The sequence below is a fragment of the Rousettus aegyptiacus genome, unplaced genomic scaffold (genome assembly GCF_014176215.1).
Source record: "Rousettus aegyptiacus isolate mRouAeg1 unplaced genomic scaffold, mRouAeg1.p scaffold_m13_p_6, whole genome shotgun sequence".
NCBI classification, from domain to species: domain Eukaryota; kingdom Metazoa; phylum Chordata; class Mammalia; order Chiroptera; family Pteropodidae; genus Rousettus; species Rousettus aegyptiacus.
The window spans coordinates 69,330,830-69,348,019 of NW_023416309.1; the positions used below are offsets into that span (position 1 = coordinate 69,330,830).

Below are 17,190 nucleotides of genomic sequence, written 5' to 3' on the forward strand. Positions count from 1 at the left end.
AGAAGCCAAATAATATTCTTGACCCTCATCTCTTTTCATGGAGATTATCCTTCCTTGACTTAAAGCAAAATTAAATGAATTCAAGAAAAGAAAAGAAACCAACAAAAGAAAAGAAACCAACCAATGAAAAAGAAAGACTTCTAGTGACTGTAATGAAAAAGAGAGGAAGGAAAGAGAGAATATACAAATTATGACACTTGCAATGAAAAATGGAGTATAACTCCTGGTTCAAAGAAGCTGAGAACAATAGTAAGCCATACTTTATACAACTGTAGGCTAATAACTTTGAAATTCATTGAATTTTTAGAAAAACGTAAACTACAAATTACCTTAAGGATAAAATTTGAATACACAAATAACTATGGACAAAACTGAGGAAAAGCTATCAAAGAACTACCCCAAAAAAAGTACCAAGATTCTATAATTCTATTAGGCAATGTTTTCAAACAAATGATCACTTTGATCATATTTAAATATTTCCTAAACATGGAAAAACATGGAAAGGTAATTATAACATATTTTGTGAAGCATGTATAGCCTTGACATTTAAACCTCAGAAATACAAAACAGCAAGAACATAGACCAATATTATTTATGAATATTGTAGCAGAGAGGGCTAGCTATTTATCAAAATTTATGTTCTCCCTTCCATAGTATAGCAAGATTGCTGGGAAATCACTGTTCAGCCAGGAAATAACTTTTCTAGCCATGTGTACTATAACCCCAACAGAATGTGAACGGAAGCGATATGTTCAGTTTTAGCCCTTTTAAATATATGTGTAGGCCTTTTCATTCTTTCTTTCCCCTTCACTTCAGAGGATAATGGGGCTCTAGGACACAGGTTGGCAAATTATGGTCTGTGAGCCTGTTGTCTGTTTTTGTAAATAAAGTTTTGTTAGAACACAGCTATACTCATGTTTTTACTTATTGACTATGGCTTCTTTTGTGCTATGACAGCTAAGAAGTTATGACAGACAATTTAGATAGCTTAGCTTCTTTAGTATCTAACCTTTTAAGAAAATGTTTGCCACTCCCGATCTAGGGGATGGTGGAGCAGTAAGACTGAAGGAATCTGTTGTACCTGATAGGTTTGCCATCGAGAAAACCCCTCTCCATGGTGGGAGACAATGAAGAAGAGGGTAAATCATAAGATACATTTCTACGTTAAGCTGTTGAAATTTTGTGGTTTGTTTAGCAGGTACCATTATTCCAATTAATCAACAGAAACGCACAATCTCAAATAAAATATTAACAATTTCTAGAAAAAAATCTATGTAAGATTTTTTTCATAAATGCAAGATGATTAGGAAAGACACAATGCCACATTACTAGGTCAAAAAAAAATTCATGTGATTATCTTTTCATGTATGTTGAAAGTATTCTAAAAACAGCATCCATCTTACAAACTACTCTTAGTGGAACAGGATAGAAAAATATTTCCTAATGATATCTACCTATATAGCAAAAGCTAATGTCATATATAGAAGTAAATGACTAGAGAAATCCCAGTTTATGATAAAAAGGAAACAAAAATAAATCTTATTAAAATAACATAGCATCAGACATGGTAATATAACAATATAATACTGCTTTTGAAGCACTGGCAGTGTAAGAATAATAATTTTCTACTATGCAATATATTAATTATTAAATTATGTAATAAAATGTTATTTATTACATAATATAAAATAATACAAATTATATGTGCTTTATATAATTCATAAATATAATTTTACATATGATATACATCTACATGATCTAGGTGAATATTTTATATACAATAAAATATATTTACTTGATTTGTATAATATAGTATATTATACTTTATAATTTACATAATTTGTACAAAATTCATATAATTTATAAATAAAACATGAAAAAATATATAATTTATGTTACAAATATTCTATATATAATTTTAAAAATTATGTTAATTATATACTATATTAATAAAATTATGTTTGTTTTCAAGTATCAGCCAATGCATCAAGGCAGAAAAAATGAAGACAATCATAATGTTATTTGCAGACAATATGATTGTGGGCCTAGACTATCTAAAGTCAACTGAGATGTTGAAACTATTAAGAAAATCTTCGAAGTTACAAAATAAATGTGCAAAATTAATAGGTTTTCCATATGTCAGTAATAATCGATTTTACTTAAAAGCATGTTAATAAGGAAAATTAAAGATGAGTAAGTGGGGAGACAGAGATACTGTATTTTTGCCTCAGAAATAATATATTTTAAACATGTGAATTCATCATAAATTAATCTATAAATTCACTGCAATCTCAAACAAAATTCTACAAGATTGAAATTGGCATGTGACAAACTGATTTTAAATTTCACCCAGCATAGACTTGTGAGAGTAGCCATGAAATAGTAGAAAGATCAGACCAAAGTAAAGAAACTTGCAAAGACACATACTAAAACAAATTATAAAATATATCAATAAAATTATGGAAAATAAAATTAGACCTATCTCTTAAATCATGCACTTAAATAATTTCAAATGCATTAAGTATTAAAATATAAAAATGAAGACAGTATAGGTGAATAACTATATTCTTGAGCTAAGAAATATTTTCAATAAATACCAAATTTGGAAATCATAAAGAAAAAGATTAATAGATTTAAATATATAGAAATTAAAAATTGCTATATGTAAAATACACTCTACACACACAAAAATGGTCAAGGACAAACTAGTAAAAGGATATGCAATATCTGCCTATGCAATATCTGCCTGTAACAGACAGAGAATTAGCATTTTTTCTATATAAATAGCTTTTTTTCTATATAAATAGCATTTTTTTCTATATAAATAGCTTTTGCAAAGCAGAAAGGGAAGAAAATGCCCAGTAGAAAAAAGAGGAGTAGCCACAAATTGCCAGTGATACAAAATCACATGGAAAAATATAATCTCACCATAAACCAAAGAATGCAAATCAAAGTGAGATCTTTTGCCTGTCATAGAAAAATCAATAATAATTTTACATGCATGAAATAGAATGTTCAAAGAAATGAGGAAAGATGCCTGATGGAAATCTTTTCGGTCCTAAATCTTATTAGAGTAAAGATGGAGATAGTGTACAGTTGATTAGGCTAGTCCAAATTTGAAGGCACAGGATAATTAGTGTAGTGGGGAGAGTGAAGAAGAGGGTAAATTGTAATAGCATATTTGTGGGCACTGACAGGTTAGCATATTGTCTGTACTAGAATTGATATTTTCATATTTACAGGTTCCCAACACAAAATTCCTGTGGCCTTTGAATGGCTGAAAGCAAGATTTTAGATTGTGGATAGTACACTTAATGATAAGTTTAATAGTGAACTTAGTGCTTGATAAAACTGTTTGACATACTTTTTGACAATGTGTTAAAACATTTAAATGTGTATTGTTCATTAAATATATAATCCTTAGAGCTCTTTGTGGGCATAATTGAAAGAAAATAAGTTTGCTTATGGAGATGTTAAGCTCCCCTTTCTTCCTTCTGCCATAGTTTTCCCAGATACCATCCCACCACCTCTATAAATTCAGTATGCTCAGGCTATTTGGGTTCATTTGTCTCAACTGTTTAAAAGTTGATTTTTTACAGTTTATGATAGTACTTTAACCTGCTAACATACATGAACGTTGTCAAAGAGTTTTCACATGCTTATAATATCTGAACTTCACTCTAAGAACCTATGAGTTGGGTAGGTATCTCAGAGAGGTAAAGTCACCTGGGGAAGACCCATACACAGCAGACAAACTGGGCTTAGAGTTCAAGTCTAATTCAAGTCCAGTGCTCTATCTGCTCTACCAGTTCATTTCCTTCTAAAGGAGGAAGGCTAAAGATGGCCATGACTCCTCTAAGTGATGGAACCTTGTAGAGGTGATGTTTTGAGGATTATATCAAGTCAGATTCTCAACCTGCTTGACTAGAACAAAATTGATCTATGTTTAGCTGACCTTGGAAGGTGAGTGAGTAGGAATTTCTTCCTTACTCCCAGGACCTCTGGTTATGGGGAACATTCTGGGAAAGTGACCAATGGCATGACTCTTGTTCAGGGAGAGTCCCTCACACCCAGGGCCCCAACTTGACAGATCTCAGAGCACAGAGAGAAGAATGCCATTTGTTCTACTACCTTTTATGGCCTCTTTCACAGCAGAATCAACAGGGATTATGTTCTTCTCCACCAGCTCCAGTGGCCCTGGCCGGAGAGCAATTTTTTCATTGAGATCATCTGCGAGCCGGGCTCTTTTCAGCTTCATCTGAGCAGTTGGAATGGACCTCTCTGCAGTGGAGGCTAAGGGGTTGAAATTAAAAGGATCGGTTTAGAATTTGATGTTATTATTATTATTTTTTTGCTTTCGTAACCAAAACATTGTGTTACATTGTGTTTCTACCATCCTAACAATTTTTCAATGCAATGATCATAATTTCATATGGATTAGCAGCAAAGACTAGACACTTCCAAATAAAGAAAATAGAGTGTCAGGCACACAGAAAATTTAAAAAAAACTTGCTCTGTGAAGGTTTTTGAAAAAATGTGCAATTTGGTGATTCTGTAAGCAACAGTCCATGGGCCTGCATTGCTCACTGACCCTAAGCTACAGCATTTGGATGCACATCCTGTTGGTATGTTCCCTGGTACAGGCTGAGCCTGCAGTAAATATGATCTATTATTATAATTAGGGCTTTTATACTTGTTGATGTGATTCTGACTGATTCAAATATCCAGATAGTTGTAAAAGAAAAAAATCACTTTGAAACAGTTATTTAATCAAACAGAAAGATGTAAAAAATTGAATTTACCAACAGGCAGTTTCTCATCATTTGGTGGGTCAGAAGGTCACTAACAGAGTCCTAAATCATTCCTATGTTCTTCTTTCAGTCAGGCCCTGACTTATTTCTGTGGAAGAACTTAAAAGAGAGTCTAGTCGACCAGGTCTTGCTATAATGCAGCTCTGTAAGTTAAGATTCCTTAAGGGTTTACAACTTTACTCTCAACTTTGGATATTTAGAAGGTGAAATATTTACAGATCAGCCTTTCAACCCCATTTTTCTGCTATTAATCAACCTACTTACCCAAGCCTCGTGTCTGATCTAGAAATCTCCATATAGTAGAGGTCTAGTGATGTCTAAATGTGGTAGCAGGTCAGACTTATCTACAAGGTTCATTTGCAAAGGATTTTATGTGAGATGGTAAAATAATCAGCACTCCAAACCAAAGAATGGGGGTACAGAAGCCTAAATCTTGTCTTAACCACCCATGGGGTCATTGCAAGGGCTTCTTGCTGGACACCTGCCTTAGGGATCTTTCTGATCCACTCTGCACAGCAACATAGGATTAAGCTTCAGAAAAACTCCTTTCTTGTATCCCCCTGAAAGATGCTCCTGTCTGTCTAAGTCTCTTGGTCTGGCTTGGTAAGCTTTTCCACAAACTGAATCTACCCCAACTCATGACCTGAGATTCTCCATCCCCAAACTACCACTTCGGCAAGCCTAGTCTCCCTTCTGTCCCTCATGTCTTACTGAGTTCATCTTTGTACCTTTATTACTTATTATCCCCACTCTGGAGTGCTTCCTACATTATCTCCAATTCCAACACCCTACTCATCTTCGGGTCTCAGTATAAAGCCTCTTAACTCCTCCTGTTCTTACCGATCCCCTTTTCTATAACTGCCTTTAGCAGTTACAAGCATTGGCCCTTAATCTCACATTGCTGCTTTCAAAATTGGGGGTCAGTGGTCATTTTGGATTCAGCAGATCCTTGGTGCTCCAAGGTGCTAATTTTCCAATTTCTGTTGAGGAGAATAGGGGATTCCATGGGAATTGATAGAGACACACAACTGAACCAGAGGCCACTGTGGTTCACAGCCTGATATTTTAATTCCAGACCATAATGTTTTAACAAATAACATTTTTGATTATAGTATTGCTACTTAGTCTTTGTCATAAATGTGGAAAATGCTAAAAAGAAAAAAGTATATAAAAGAAAATAAAAGCAACGGGAAAGTCTCCACTTAGATTCAACTGTTTTTAATAGGTGGGTGTCTTTCTTAATTTTTTGTAATTTTTTATATGTATTGTTAGGGTTGTATTTTTTTCATTATAGAATCGGACTATAAAATTCCCTAAATTTTATTGTAAATACAGTTTTTTTTTCACTAAATATCATCTTGTAAGCCTTTCTTCATTAAATTAGTATTCTTTTAAAGCCTTATTTGTAGTGGCTGCAAGGTATTTACATGGCCGATGCATAATTTATTCAGCCCATCCTCTATTTTTGGACATTTCATCCTTTGTAATGTTTTATAATCTAAAGTAATTCCATATTAAAAATTATACATAAATCTTTGTATGTCTGGTTATTTTCTTTCGATAAAATGCCGGCATACCTTGTTTTGTTGCACTTTGCTTTACTACGTTTCACAGATGTAGCATTTATTTTACAAATTGAAGGCAAGACCTACCACCAAAGAGATTACAACTCACTTTTTATTACAATACTTGCTTTATTGTGGTGGTCTGGAACCAAACTCCAAATATCTTCCAGGTATGCCTATACTAGAAATTTATTACTGGGCTAAAGAAGGGAGACGTTTTAAAGGAATTTGATATATATCGGACATTTCATTTGTGCTCAGAGAGAGTTAGAAAGTGGCACAGCTAAGATTGGAACCCAAGTCTGATGCCTTCTCAGCCATTAAATGGCATCCCTATTTGATTGTCTATATGGCCTAAAGTGGCTAAATGACTGCTCAAAAGTACCACTTTCTAATGGCAGGGAACCCATTCTAGGAGGACCTAGCAACTGTACAGAAACAAGTAACTCTTGCAAAATAGCCCCTCATTTGGCAGTGTCCTGGTGTATGAGTTTGTGCACTCTTACCCTGGAGTATGTGCATATTAACCAAGTCAGCACGGTCCAACCTGTTTCTGACCTTGCGCTTCAGGCCGTCTTCAGTCTGTAGACGCAAACACAGAATAACTTCTGTTATAGACCACATACAGTTGAATCACACAGTTTTAATTTTAAAAGAAACTCGATTTCTCTTAAAGGGGAAGAGTATTCTATTTATGACAAATGAAACATGCAGATGTCCTTGGCCTGTGCTTTGATGCAGAGACATTTACAAAAGCCTCTCTACTAATTTTAGGATGGAAAAATAAGAAAAAAAAGGTAAAAAGCTTGGATCGACATCAGGGGACAACTCTTGTTCTGATAACAAAAGTTGTTCTCTCAGGCTCTCATGAGCACCTTTCAAGCGTTACCAAGCTCTGCTCCTTTCTCTTCCCATAGACTAGAACTCTTAGACAAATAAATCTCAAGGAAAAGACACCTCCTTCGCATTTTTTTCTCATTTTTAGCTCTGATGCTTGCTAAATAGTATTTATATTATTGATAAGTTCAGATGGCAGAGATTTGCCACAAAGATGTAGAATATATGCCACTTCCTCCCCCCCCCCAAATGCCCCCTCCCCAACCCAACCCAGAAACAGAAAGAGAAATACACTCTTTGACTTAAGTAACTGCAGAATAAGCTCTGTATCCACAGGCCCAACCGGACCACTGGTTTGCATTTTTTAAAAATCTGATTGTTGCTAAGAAAGGACTATAATGAAAGGTGAGGTACTTTGCACACCAACTTTGCCTCCCTTTTAAAATAATTTTTGACTTCTGCTTCATCCTTGCAGTGACCTCTCCCGTATCAGAAGGATTGGGGGCATTTTTTTTTTTAAGCTAAAAAATAGCAATTTCAAAGCTAATGTAGTTGATCCCATTTCCACAGTTTTCAGTTCCTAGGCATAAGATTCTATATGATGTGGGGGTAGGGAACCAGCAAATTGGTTAAGTTTGTTGTAGAAATTCTACCTGCTTTAGTCAAAGCTTAGCATGCAGATACCCATACCCTGGAGTCTAAGTTCAGAAAGAGGGCAGTTTGGAAAACATTACCTTGTCACTATCCAAATGTTTTCTTTGCTCATGGAATACGGTTGCGGTTTTCAGTGCTGAAACAGAAAAACAAAGATGTGAGCAGAATGGGCTGAGGGGCCCCGAGCAGCATTGCAGGATTTGCTGGTGAGCTTGCTGAGCTGTGCACAATACCAATGTGGTCGCCTTTATTAGGCCACAAGCAATTAAAGAGCAAAGGCCTGAAAGACACCAGTTTTCCTGAAGCCACAGGATACAGAGGAAGGTGGAATTCAGGCCTATACAGGAAGAACGGCAGAGGCAGATGCGACAGGAAGAGAAATGGTGGCGACAGGGCATTCCAAGTTCTTGAGGAAATACAGGGAGTAGTGGAAAACTGGGGACAGAGTAATGCTCTAGTTTGAAGAGGAGGGGTAGACTGGGGTAATACCCTCTTTGACTGTGCTTTGTCCTTGCTGGGTGGAGGCTGTGGTCTGTAGGAAAGGGGTCCCATATTGTAGGAAGGAACTCGTACCTTGGATATGGTACATGGCTGGTTGGTAGAAACATGCAACTAAGGGTGTTGAGTGAGAAGCACAGAATCAGACTTTGAGGGCTGGAAGGGACCTTGGAGATAGTGAAATACAACTCCGACCTTGAACAGAATAGAGAAACTGGGGCCCACAGAAATTGGCTGACTTGCCCGGGTCACACAGTTAGGGTTAGGAGCTTAGGTCCTCTGACAGCCTAACTTCTTTCAAGGTGTGATGTTCAAAATATGAACAACTAGTAGACACAGACACTGGTCAGTCGTAGTGCACAGCAGCTGTAAACAACCTGGACCAAATGCCAGCTTCCACTGTTTCCGCTGTTCACTATTCTCCCTCCTCACTATCTCACTAGTTCCTCTTTACGACGATTTAGTAAACTCTTTTGATTTAGCATAGAGGTAGGCCTTCATTCAACAAAATTCTACTTTTTTAAAAATTTAGTTTTTCTGATCCTCTGGAACAATCTCAATCAGGAGTCACAATCACTTTTCATTGAATATTTTATTTTTCTGAATTGTAAGTTTGGACAAGTTGATAAATCACATGATCCAAAGTTCTGCTGTCACTCTAACAGATGTCCACTCTTAAGCTGCAGGCAATGAAATCTCTTTCCAAACTTTGGCTAACATAAAAAACTGGGTTTCTGGCCAGACTGACACTTGGGGCAGTGTATGTGTGTGTGTATGTGCACATCCCTCAATCGATCCTTAAGATCATGCTAAATTTGAGCAATTTTCAAAAGGGCATGCTGGACTTCAAGCAAATTCCATTGTAATCCTGGTAGCTGTTCAACCATGTCTTCCTCTATTGGAGACACTGCTTGGGAAGGTATTAAGCATGCCCTCTCTAAATCTCCCTGCTCAACTCCAACATTAATAATGTTGACCAAAGGGAAATGCAGAATAGTTTGGGCTGGTTGCTGTGTGCCAAGTATACTGAACAAGCATCCTTGTCCTTTGTGCAGAGATTAAGAGGCTTCCTTTCTTATCCAAAAAAAAAAAAAAAAAAAAAAATTTGAATATGTTGTTTGAATATCACATTTCCTATTGATCTAACACAGTTTTTCTTGGCTGTTTTTACTCTTAAAATGTGTTTCTTTGCAAAACCTGACATTTCAAATAGCCCTTCCCTGTCTTCCCCATTTGCCCCCACTCGGGTGCTCTTAGAAATCACCTGAAGAAATGCGAAGTTCTACTGCGTTGTTTGTGCATTTCCTCTGATTTGGGTCTGGTCACCATCCTTAGTAAGGAGGCTTGCCTTTTCCTGCATTTGATCATATATTGTTGGACTGCTCAAAGCAACTCCCATTTCTCCAGGCTACTGGATGCTACAAGTCTGCTTGAAGTCCAGTGGGCCCTGGTGAATCTGTACCATCTGAGCTGAGAGGTGTTCAGCTGTGTCCTACACTCTGGTGTTCATCTAATTAGACATTATACATTTGTGTGGCTTAACCACTTACATAATACAGAAAAGGAATTGATCGTAGTGGTTAAAAAGTAATACATCACTTCCCTAAGAAGCAACCCCTTAAGGGAACAGTGTGAATGTATCTTGAAATAGTTCTTACTTTTCAAACTCAATTGGTCTTAATTGGGCTTAAGACTTAAGAGGAATTTATCTGGTTCTGTTGTCTCTGAGGCTCTTCAAACTCTTTTTAGCGGAGCTTATTAATTGTTCTAAGAAACATTGCATTTCCTGTATGTTAGCTTGTCGAGCTATAATTCATCACTTCTTGGTGTTAACAACTCCCCTGTGAAATGATTCATACAATCCAGTTCCCTGATGCCAAGAGCACAAAGGTCTTCTGGAACCTTCTAACACAGGGTGGGAGAAGCTATGCCTGTTTAGCAAGGACTCGAGAAGAAAGTCAAAGAGGTCCACACACAGTATTTTACCACATGCTTTTATCCTCAAGGCTTAAGAGATGTTCTATAGGGCACTGGTTTGAGGTGACACTGTGGAAAACTAGCCTGCCATGGTCCTGCGACTGAAATTCACCTTTTCTGTGACTCCAGAGAATGTGGGTTTTGGCCACCTCTCCTAGGGGCCAGTAGAAACCATAATGTACCAGGCCCCCAAAGTTGGCTTTTTGGAAATTACATAAAAGACCTCTTTTGTTGTTAGCCCTTGGGAGATTGAATGGCAAAATTTTGTATTTAAGGGACATTGACATTTAAGATTAAAAAGGAATTTGAATATTAAATTTTAAAAATAAGTCAATGTGATTTCAAATTAAAATACGATTGTAAATTCAGTCAACCACACATGTAACTCATTCTCCTTGGAGGAAGATTAATTGCTTCTCACAAGGGAATTCATGTTCTCACCTCAGAGATTAGCTATGGGCTATTCCTATTTCTGTCCCTGCAGCTCTAATTTGGGTCAAATGTGTGTATAAACATTTGCTTACTTAGAGCTCAAAAAAAGATCTCCAGATAAGAACAGGCTTCCTGCAGTCCCCTGCTCAACACTCTAACCTCGCGTTTCCAACAGGAGCCCAAAAAAGCAGAACGCAGGTCATGGGGCACTGAGGAATCAGTGAAGCACAGGACTTTCTAGCTCAGGGTAGGGGCTGGCGTTGGTGGCAATTCTGAAAGCAGAGGCAGGGCTGTGCCTGAGGTAGGGCCTATCTTCTCTCATGGGGTCGCTCATTCTCAAGCTTAGAAGGAGAGAACACAGCTCCTTTCATATTACAGATAAGAACCAAGAGGCACAATCAAAGAGATAGTGCCCTGGGGCAGCGGCTAGAGCAATAGTTCTCAAAGTGTGGCCCCTGGATTAAGATCTGCATCATTACCTGGAAACTTGTCATAATGCCAATTCTTGGGCCCCACTCCAGACCTACAGAATCCAAAACTCTAGGGGTGAGGGACCCAGGGGTCTGTGTTTTATAAGCCCTCCAGGTGATTCTTATACACAAGTTTGAGAACAGCTGCTCTGGAGGTTACAAAACCAATGCATCCTGAGTTAGGGTCTTTGAGAATCCGAGAATTTAAAAAGCGAGTAATAACTTCTTCTTATTATTATTTATGCCTATAGCACTTGGTCTTCCTAGGTGGTTTCCCATCTAAGTACTAACCATGCCTGACCCTGCTTAGCTTCTGAGTTCAGACATCAGGCTTATTCAGGGTGGCATGGCCATAGGCCATGGGCTATGGCCCCACTGGGGTGTCAACCCAGGACCTTCTGCGTGTAAAGCAAATGTGCTAACTGCTACACTACAGATCCACGTTTGAGGAATAATTTCTAGGAGTGATTTTCAGTATTTCAAAAACACTGAAGAAAAACAAAAAGGTTATTTGCTCAGAGAAAGGCTCCTTAGGTGACTGGAACTGTCACTTTTCACTGTTGCTGCCTAGAATCGCAACGACTTGGTTTAATAATGGTTGTTCTCATGAAAAAGCACTGGCTGGTAAATTTCTAAGCCATTAATTAGTCAAAGAAACATATTGGTTAATAATTTATGTACATAGGGCTCTTTGGGAGGAAGAGAAAACTATTTCACACATAAGATCTATAGCAGTGATGGGTATAATTTAACAAGTCTTAGGTAACTAAAATTTTGAGAACCATTCATTTGGGTTCTGTCCTTGCTTTGCCATCTATTTTTTGTATAACCTTGAACAAATCCGATAGTTTTCCTGTGCTTTTAGTTTTCCACTATAATATGGATTTAGTAATGCTCGTCCTTTCTTTGCCTCGCTTTTAAAGATAAATTGGATCATGAGTGTTTTTCTTCCAAGCAAATGGGATACATGCCATGCACAAGTGATAACGCTTTGGAATTTCTATTCTCTCTTTAGGTTGGCAAAAATTGCCTATTCAGTACCCAAATGATAGTCTTAGGGGTCTGAAGAGAGCGCATTTTCCCAGTGTAGCTTTGTAATACTTAACACCGGCTTGTGCACTTGGAGAAGTTGATGCAACATACATGAATACTTTGAATTTCTCAGAAGGGTACAAAGACAAATTCAAAGTATGCCTGTAGTTATTGGTTTACTAGTTTCTAAGGAAAAGGAAACCAGAAAATTGAAAGAAAAGGGAGGGAAAAGAAGAAATTTAGGATTTTTGACCCAAACGGATTTGCCGTGAAAATCCAGGGTGCCTTTTCTTATCTCTGAATTTGAGATGTTAAAAAGAAGGGAAGAGACAGACAGATCAGAACCCTTGTGACGTGTTCTGCTCAAACAGCCAACAGTGTGTGGTAGGGTGCTGTAGGGAGAAGCCAAGTCAAATGAATGCACTGAGGAAAAGGAGAAAGGCTTTGCCCAGTCAACTTCTCAAAACTATCATGAAGCTGCATGTGGTGTGGGTACAGGAATTGCCCCAGTCATTCTTCTTGCTATGCAGGAGGAGTATCACAGAATTCAAGGATTTACCAAGGCTTTGCAGTAAGTATGTGGCTGCTGTGGCTTGGATTAGTCTGCAAAACAAATAAAGGCAGCACCATTCATAGACAGCTCATTGCATCTTTAAATTCATTGACATTAATCAGATCATGGAACCAAAGCTGCCCAGACAGTTCCTCTGGCCAGTGGCAGCTGAGTCTGTGAAGTTACAGTCTCTCTGCGCAACCCCCCCCCCCCCCACAGTTTATTTCTGTTCTGTAATCTCATTTTCTATATTTCAGAAAAATAAGCCAAATGCTCCCTCCTCTCTCCTGGGTTCATATAGAATAGCCCACTTTTATAGTAGAGGGAGAGGGAAAGAGAAAGTTAATTTTTCTTCAGTATTCCCAGATACTGACTTCCATGGAGTAATATGACCTGGTCCAATATTGTTAACAGGGACAATGAAGTAGGGATAGTTTGGGGCTCCTTCTAGACTGGAACAGAATTCATGTCTGACTCTCTGTGGTCTGTAGGGCCTTCCTCACAGCAGATAGCGAAAATATTTACTGAATTGCTCTTTAATTGTTTACTGCATCTGATCATCCCTCTGCACTAAGGCTTCTAAAGTGGTTGGAATAAAATGGTGTCAGTTAAGATTCTACACAGGGGAGTAATACCCTGAGGGAAAAAATGTAGGTGAGAAAATATGCATGAGAAATGATGAACAGATCCAAGCCCCATAGGTTCACGAAGGGAGGAAGTTGGCTCTGTCCTACAGACATGAGAAAGTAGAGAACCTTGATGTCCTCTTGTAACCTTTAACCTGAAAGGGAGGGGCAATGAAACCATTTCCTTTGAATTCTAGTTGATGGTGACAAAGTAGGCAATTTGAAATCTTCATTTTGAGATTCATAGATAAGATTTTGGAGATAAGTTCAAACAATAAATTCTTAAATATTTCTAAGTTAACTTCAAGAAGATATTTCACTGAGATTTCATGACTATTTTGGAAGTGTGAATTCCACAACTGATATTATAAATGTAAAAGCAATCTTAGGATCTGGCAGAGCCCATGCTCCTGGCCCAAGAACCCTTTTCCCACTGTTTAAAGTTATTCTAGGGGGTTGGTGCTGGCTTTAAAACCCTCCCCTCCTTGACTAAATGTCAAGGAACAATGTCTTTAAATTCATTCAAAGCAATCGATAGGAAATCCTAAACCCATAATTTATGCCAGTAAGAATTGAGTAAATGCTTAAGAGAAATGATTAAGAGGATCGTAAAAGAGAATTTGTCCCTAGTTGCTTTCTATGGACTCTTTGTTACTCATTGGCAACCTCAAAACCTGCAGTTTGCATGACCAAGACGGAAGGAATTAAATTCAATCCATTTGGACTAGTTCTACTAGTCAACTGAAAATTACACATAATTTGGTTCATTGGAGTCAGTGGGTGAGAAACCTTACAATTTAACCATTAATTTGGCATGCAGCTGAAGTGAGATCTGCCATATAGCTGACTTTAGTGGAATTTTTCATTGAACCTTGGTCATGGTGAAACGTAGATTATGATGTAGAATCTAAAGTCATTTCAAAAAACATTGGTTTGTCATTGGTATTTCTTTTTTCTTCTTTTTGTTTTGTTTTGTTTTCATTCTATTCTATTCTATTCTATTCTATTCTATTCTATTCTATTCTATTCTATTCTATTCTATTCTATTCAGCTCTCTCTCTCTCTCTCTCTCTCATCTATCTCCAATGGAATTTTTTGGCCACAAAATGCTTTATAGTAGAAATTTAAGTGCTTTAAAAATTCAAGTAATTCCTTTTGAATATTTTAGAAAAGAGTCCTGTGTAGGGATCAGAAGACACAGGCTCTGGTATTGGCTCTGCCAAAATGCACAATAGGAGGGAGTTGCATTTTTGCAATAGATGAGCCCTTGAGATGTAACCTAAGGTCAAACTCAAGATGAATTCTGCCAAAAGATAGCAGGTGTTTCTATTGACCAGCTAAAAACAGTAGTGCTGTGTAATGATAACATAAAGACAATTAACAATTCACTTGGCCACCAGCTCCACTTTAGGTAATTCACAATGTTTTAAAATTTGGGGGAGGATTGCAATGATTTCAAATGTTATCGATAAAGTGAGATATTTATTAACAATTTTATTGTGTATGCACTTAAATTCACACAATTCAAATTTGCAGAAAGCAGAACTACATTGGGACCTGGCTTGGGAGCATTTGAAAAATCTCTTAGGCCTCCTCAACCTCAGTTTTGCGAACATTAAAGAAAACGGCTTGGACTAGGTCAGGTGTTTTCAAATCCTATTTTGAAGAGAACTAGCTCTCTGGAAAGGATAATGAGGGGGAGTCCAGAGGGATTAGGGGGACTGAGTAAAGTAAGTAAGGCAGAGGCTCCCCCTCCCTGTTTCAGCCAGTATATACATACACAATATAAGATATATTTAACAATTAAAAAAATTAAAATTACAGAATTAGATGATCTCTAAGGACTATCAACTTTTCTTCTATCACTTCTATCCCCTTCCTTCTACCTTCTCCTCTTTTATTCTGTTTCAAAAAATTCAAAAAATTCAAATAATAGAATGAAGAAATAAAAAGCTCTATTGTGGAATGTAACAAGTTCCACCTTGAATTACACTTATGTGTGTTTTTCATCACCTTTTCTCCTAAAATCTTGAGTTTCCTTGAACAACTGTCTTGCTCACTGGTTTGCCTAGAGCATATGGCCTGCTACCCTGCATATAAGTCTGGTTTATAATGAAATGTATTAGATTTGATTGAATTGAAAAAACCTTGCGACTGTTAGCACCTCTTTCCTTTTCTCCATGACTTACATTTACACACGTACTCTTAGGTTCCTGAGTGAACACAGGCTGCTCTGCACTGCATTAGATTGCATGTTTAGTCTCTAATTGAGTTGAAGAGGCTGGCCATCTCCTCCCTGCCCCTAATCTTTCAGCAGTTGAAGAGATTTCTCCTGGGTCTAGCTTTCTGAGAAGAGCTATGTAGTCAAGATTTGTCTAGTCTGGGCCTGCAGAGTGCACCTGCTGTGGCTTTGATATTTTTCCACAGCAGAATCTATACCTTTGGAAAGCATGGTTGAGAGGAGGTGGCTGACGACTAAGGGAAACAAGGTGATGCTTAATTAACCTTTATCATTTTGCTAACTTGTCATTTTTCTAAACTAAAAGAGAGAATAATTTCCTTACTCATAGAACATGTTTCAGTGATTATCTTAATAATACAATGGACTATGGATACAAAATATCTGTCAAGCAGTATTTCATTTAATATGCACATTATTTAATTTTGGAGATCCTGGATAACAAGATATATCCCCACCAATTGGACCCTACTGCATGAATGAACATTTGATTCACACAACTTACACAGAGGTGTTATTTAAAAATGTAACAGGATTAATTCCTATCTTTATTAGGTGTTTTTACTGATCCCAAGAAATTTAATCCCATTAACCTAAAAATAAAAAGTTTATTCTCATCCAAATGCCTGCTGCAAGATCCAGGCTCAGACAATTTAAGCATAGAGGTTGAACTTTAAATCGATTGTGAACAGTTTGAGCTGACTGAAAGGTCCTGATTCTACCAAGTACACTTGCCTTTCTAGAATTAAGGAGGAGAAACACTAGTGAGGGGATAGATGATTTTAATACTATTCAAATTGATGGCTCATCACATATTTAAGGGTGCTTGGTGTTGATTGTGGTCTGCTGAAAGGATCCTAGTAGATCTGTACCTGTCTGCAATCTTAGTGAATGATTCTTCAAGATAATGGTTAAACAAATTAGATTCTACATATTAGTGACAGGATTCCTAAAAAGACTGGCCTGGCTGACTTTGCGTGAAGTTCTGTTCATCTGACCTGCAGTCTGCAGGCCTTTGGTCTCTCCACTGTCTTAAGCACTTCCACCGGTGGGCTGGCTGAGATGAACAGGTCACACACAGTCTTGCTCCTTTGGTTTCTCATCGTTGTACATGTTGTTCAGGTAGCTTTTCAGGAGCTGGGTGAGCTGTTTCTTTTGTGCTTAGCAAACCTCTAAAAAAGTTGTTCCACTATAAAGTCATCTGTTTGTTTACTGTTTGGCTCAGCCATTAAAAACAGAAACAAAAACAAAATGCTGCTTTTGAAATACAAAGTAAAAGGCCTGAAAAAGTCTTAGTTCTGCTTTGGCTCTGAAGCACAGACTACACTTAAACTCTGTGGATCATGGAGCTCTAATATTACTAACTGCAGGCCATTTTATCAAGGGTAAATTTCCGCTTGTTTCATACTAAACTCTGAAGTCCTACTCATGACGGGGATTTCTGCAAGAGTCATTATGGTTCTTAATTTTTCAATTTTGTTTGGGTCATATTTTCT

The 17,190-nt window shown here is 37.4% G+C and overlaps 1 protein-coding gene and 1 pseudogene across 4 annotated transcripts in view; both read right to left on the reverse strand.

The window, feature by feature from the left end:
• MYOCD (myocardin) overlaps positions 1–17,190 on the reverse strand; it is an 83,872-nt gene that overhangs the window by 33,276 nt on the left and 33,406 nt on the right. For 2 of the 4 annotated variants that reach the window (XM_016158087.2, XM_036223201.1), the window contains 4 exons: positions 12,836–12,879; positions 7,948–8,003; positions 6,883–6,958; positions 4,132–4,293 (listed from right to left, as the gene is read on the reverse strand). In XM_016158087.2, the coding sequence (XP_016013573.2) occupies positions 4,132–4,293; positions 6,883–6,898 (178 nt within the window). In that variant the 5' untranslated portion in view covers positions 6,899–6,958; positions 7,948–8,003; positions 12,836–12,879. The remainder of the gene's footprint in view (positions 1–4,131; positions 4,294–6,882; positions 6,959–7,947; positions 8,004–12,835; positions 12,880–17,190) is intronic. The other 2 variants (XM_016158085.2, XM_016158086.2) reach the window with 1 other exon arrangement.
• LOC118604881 lies at positions 11,487–11,602 on the reverse strand (annotated as a pseudogene).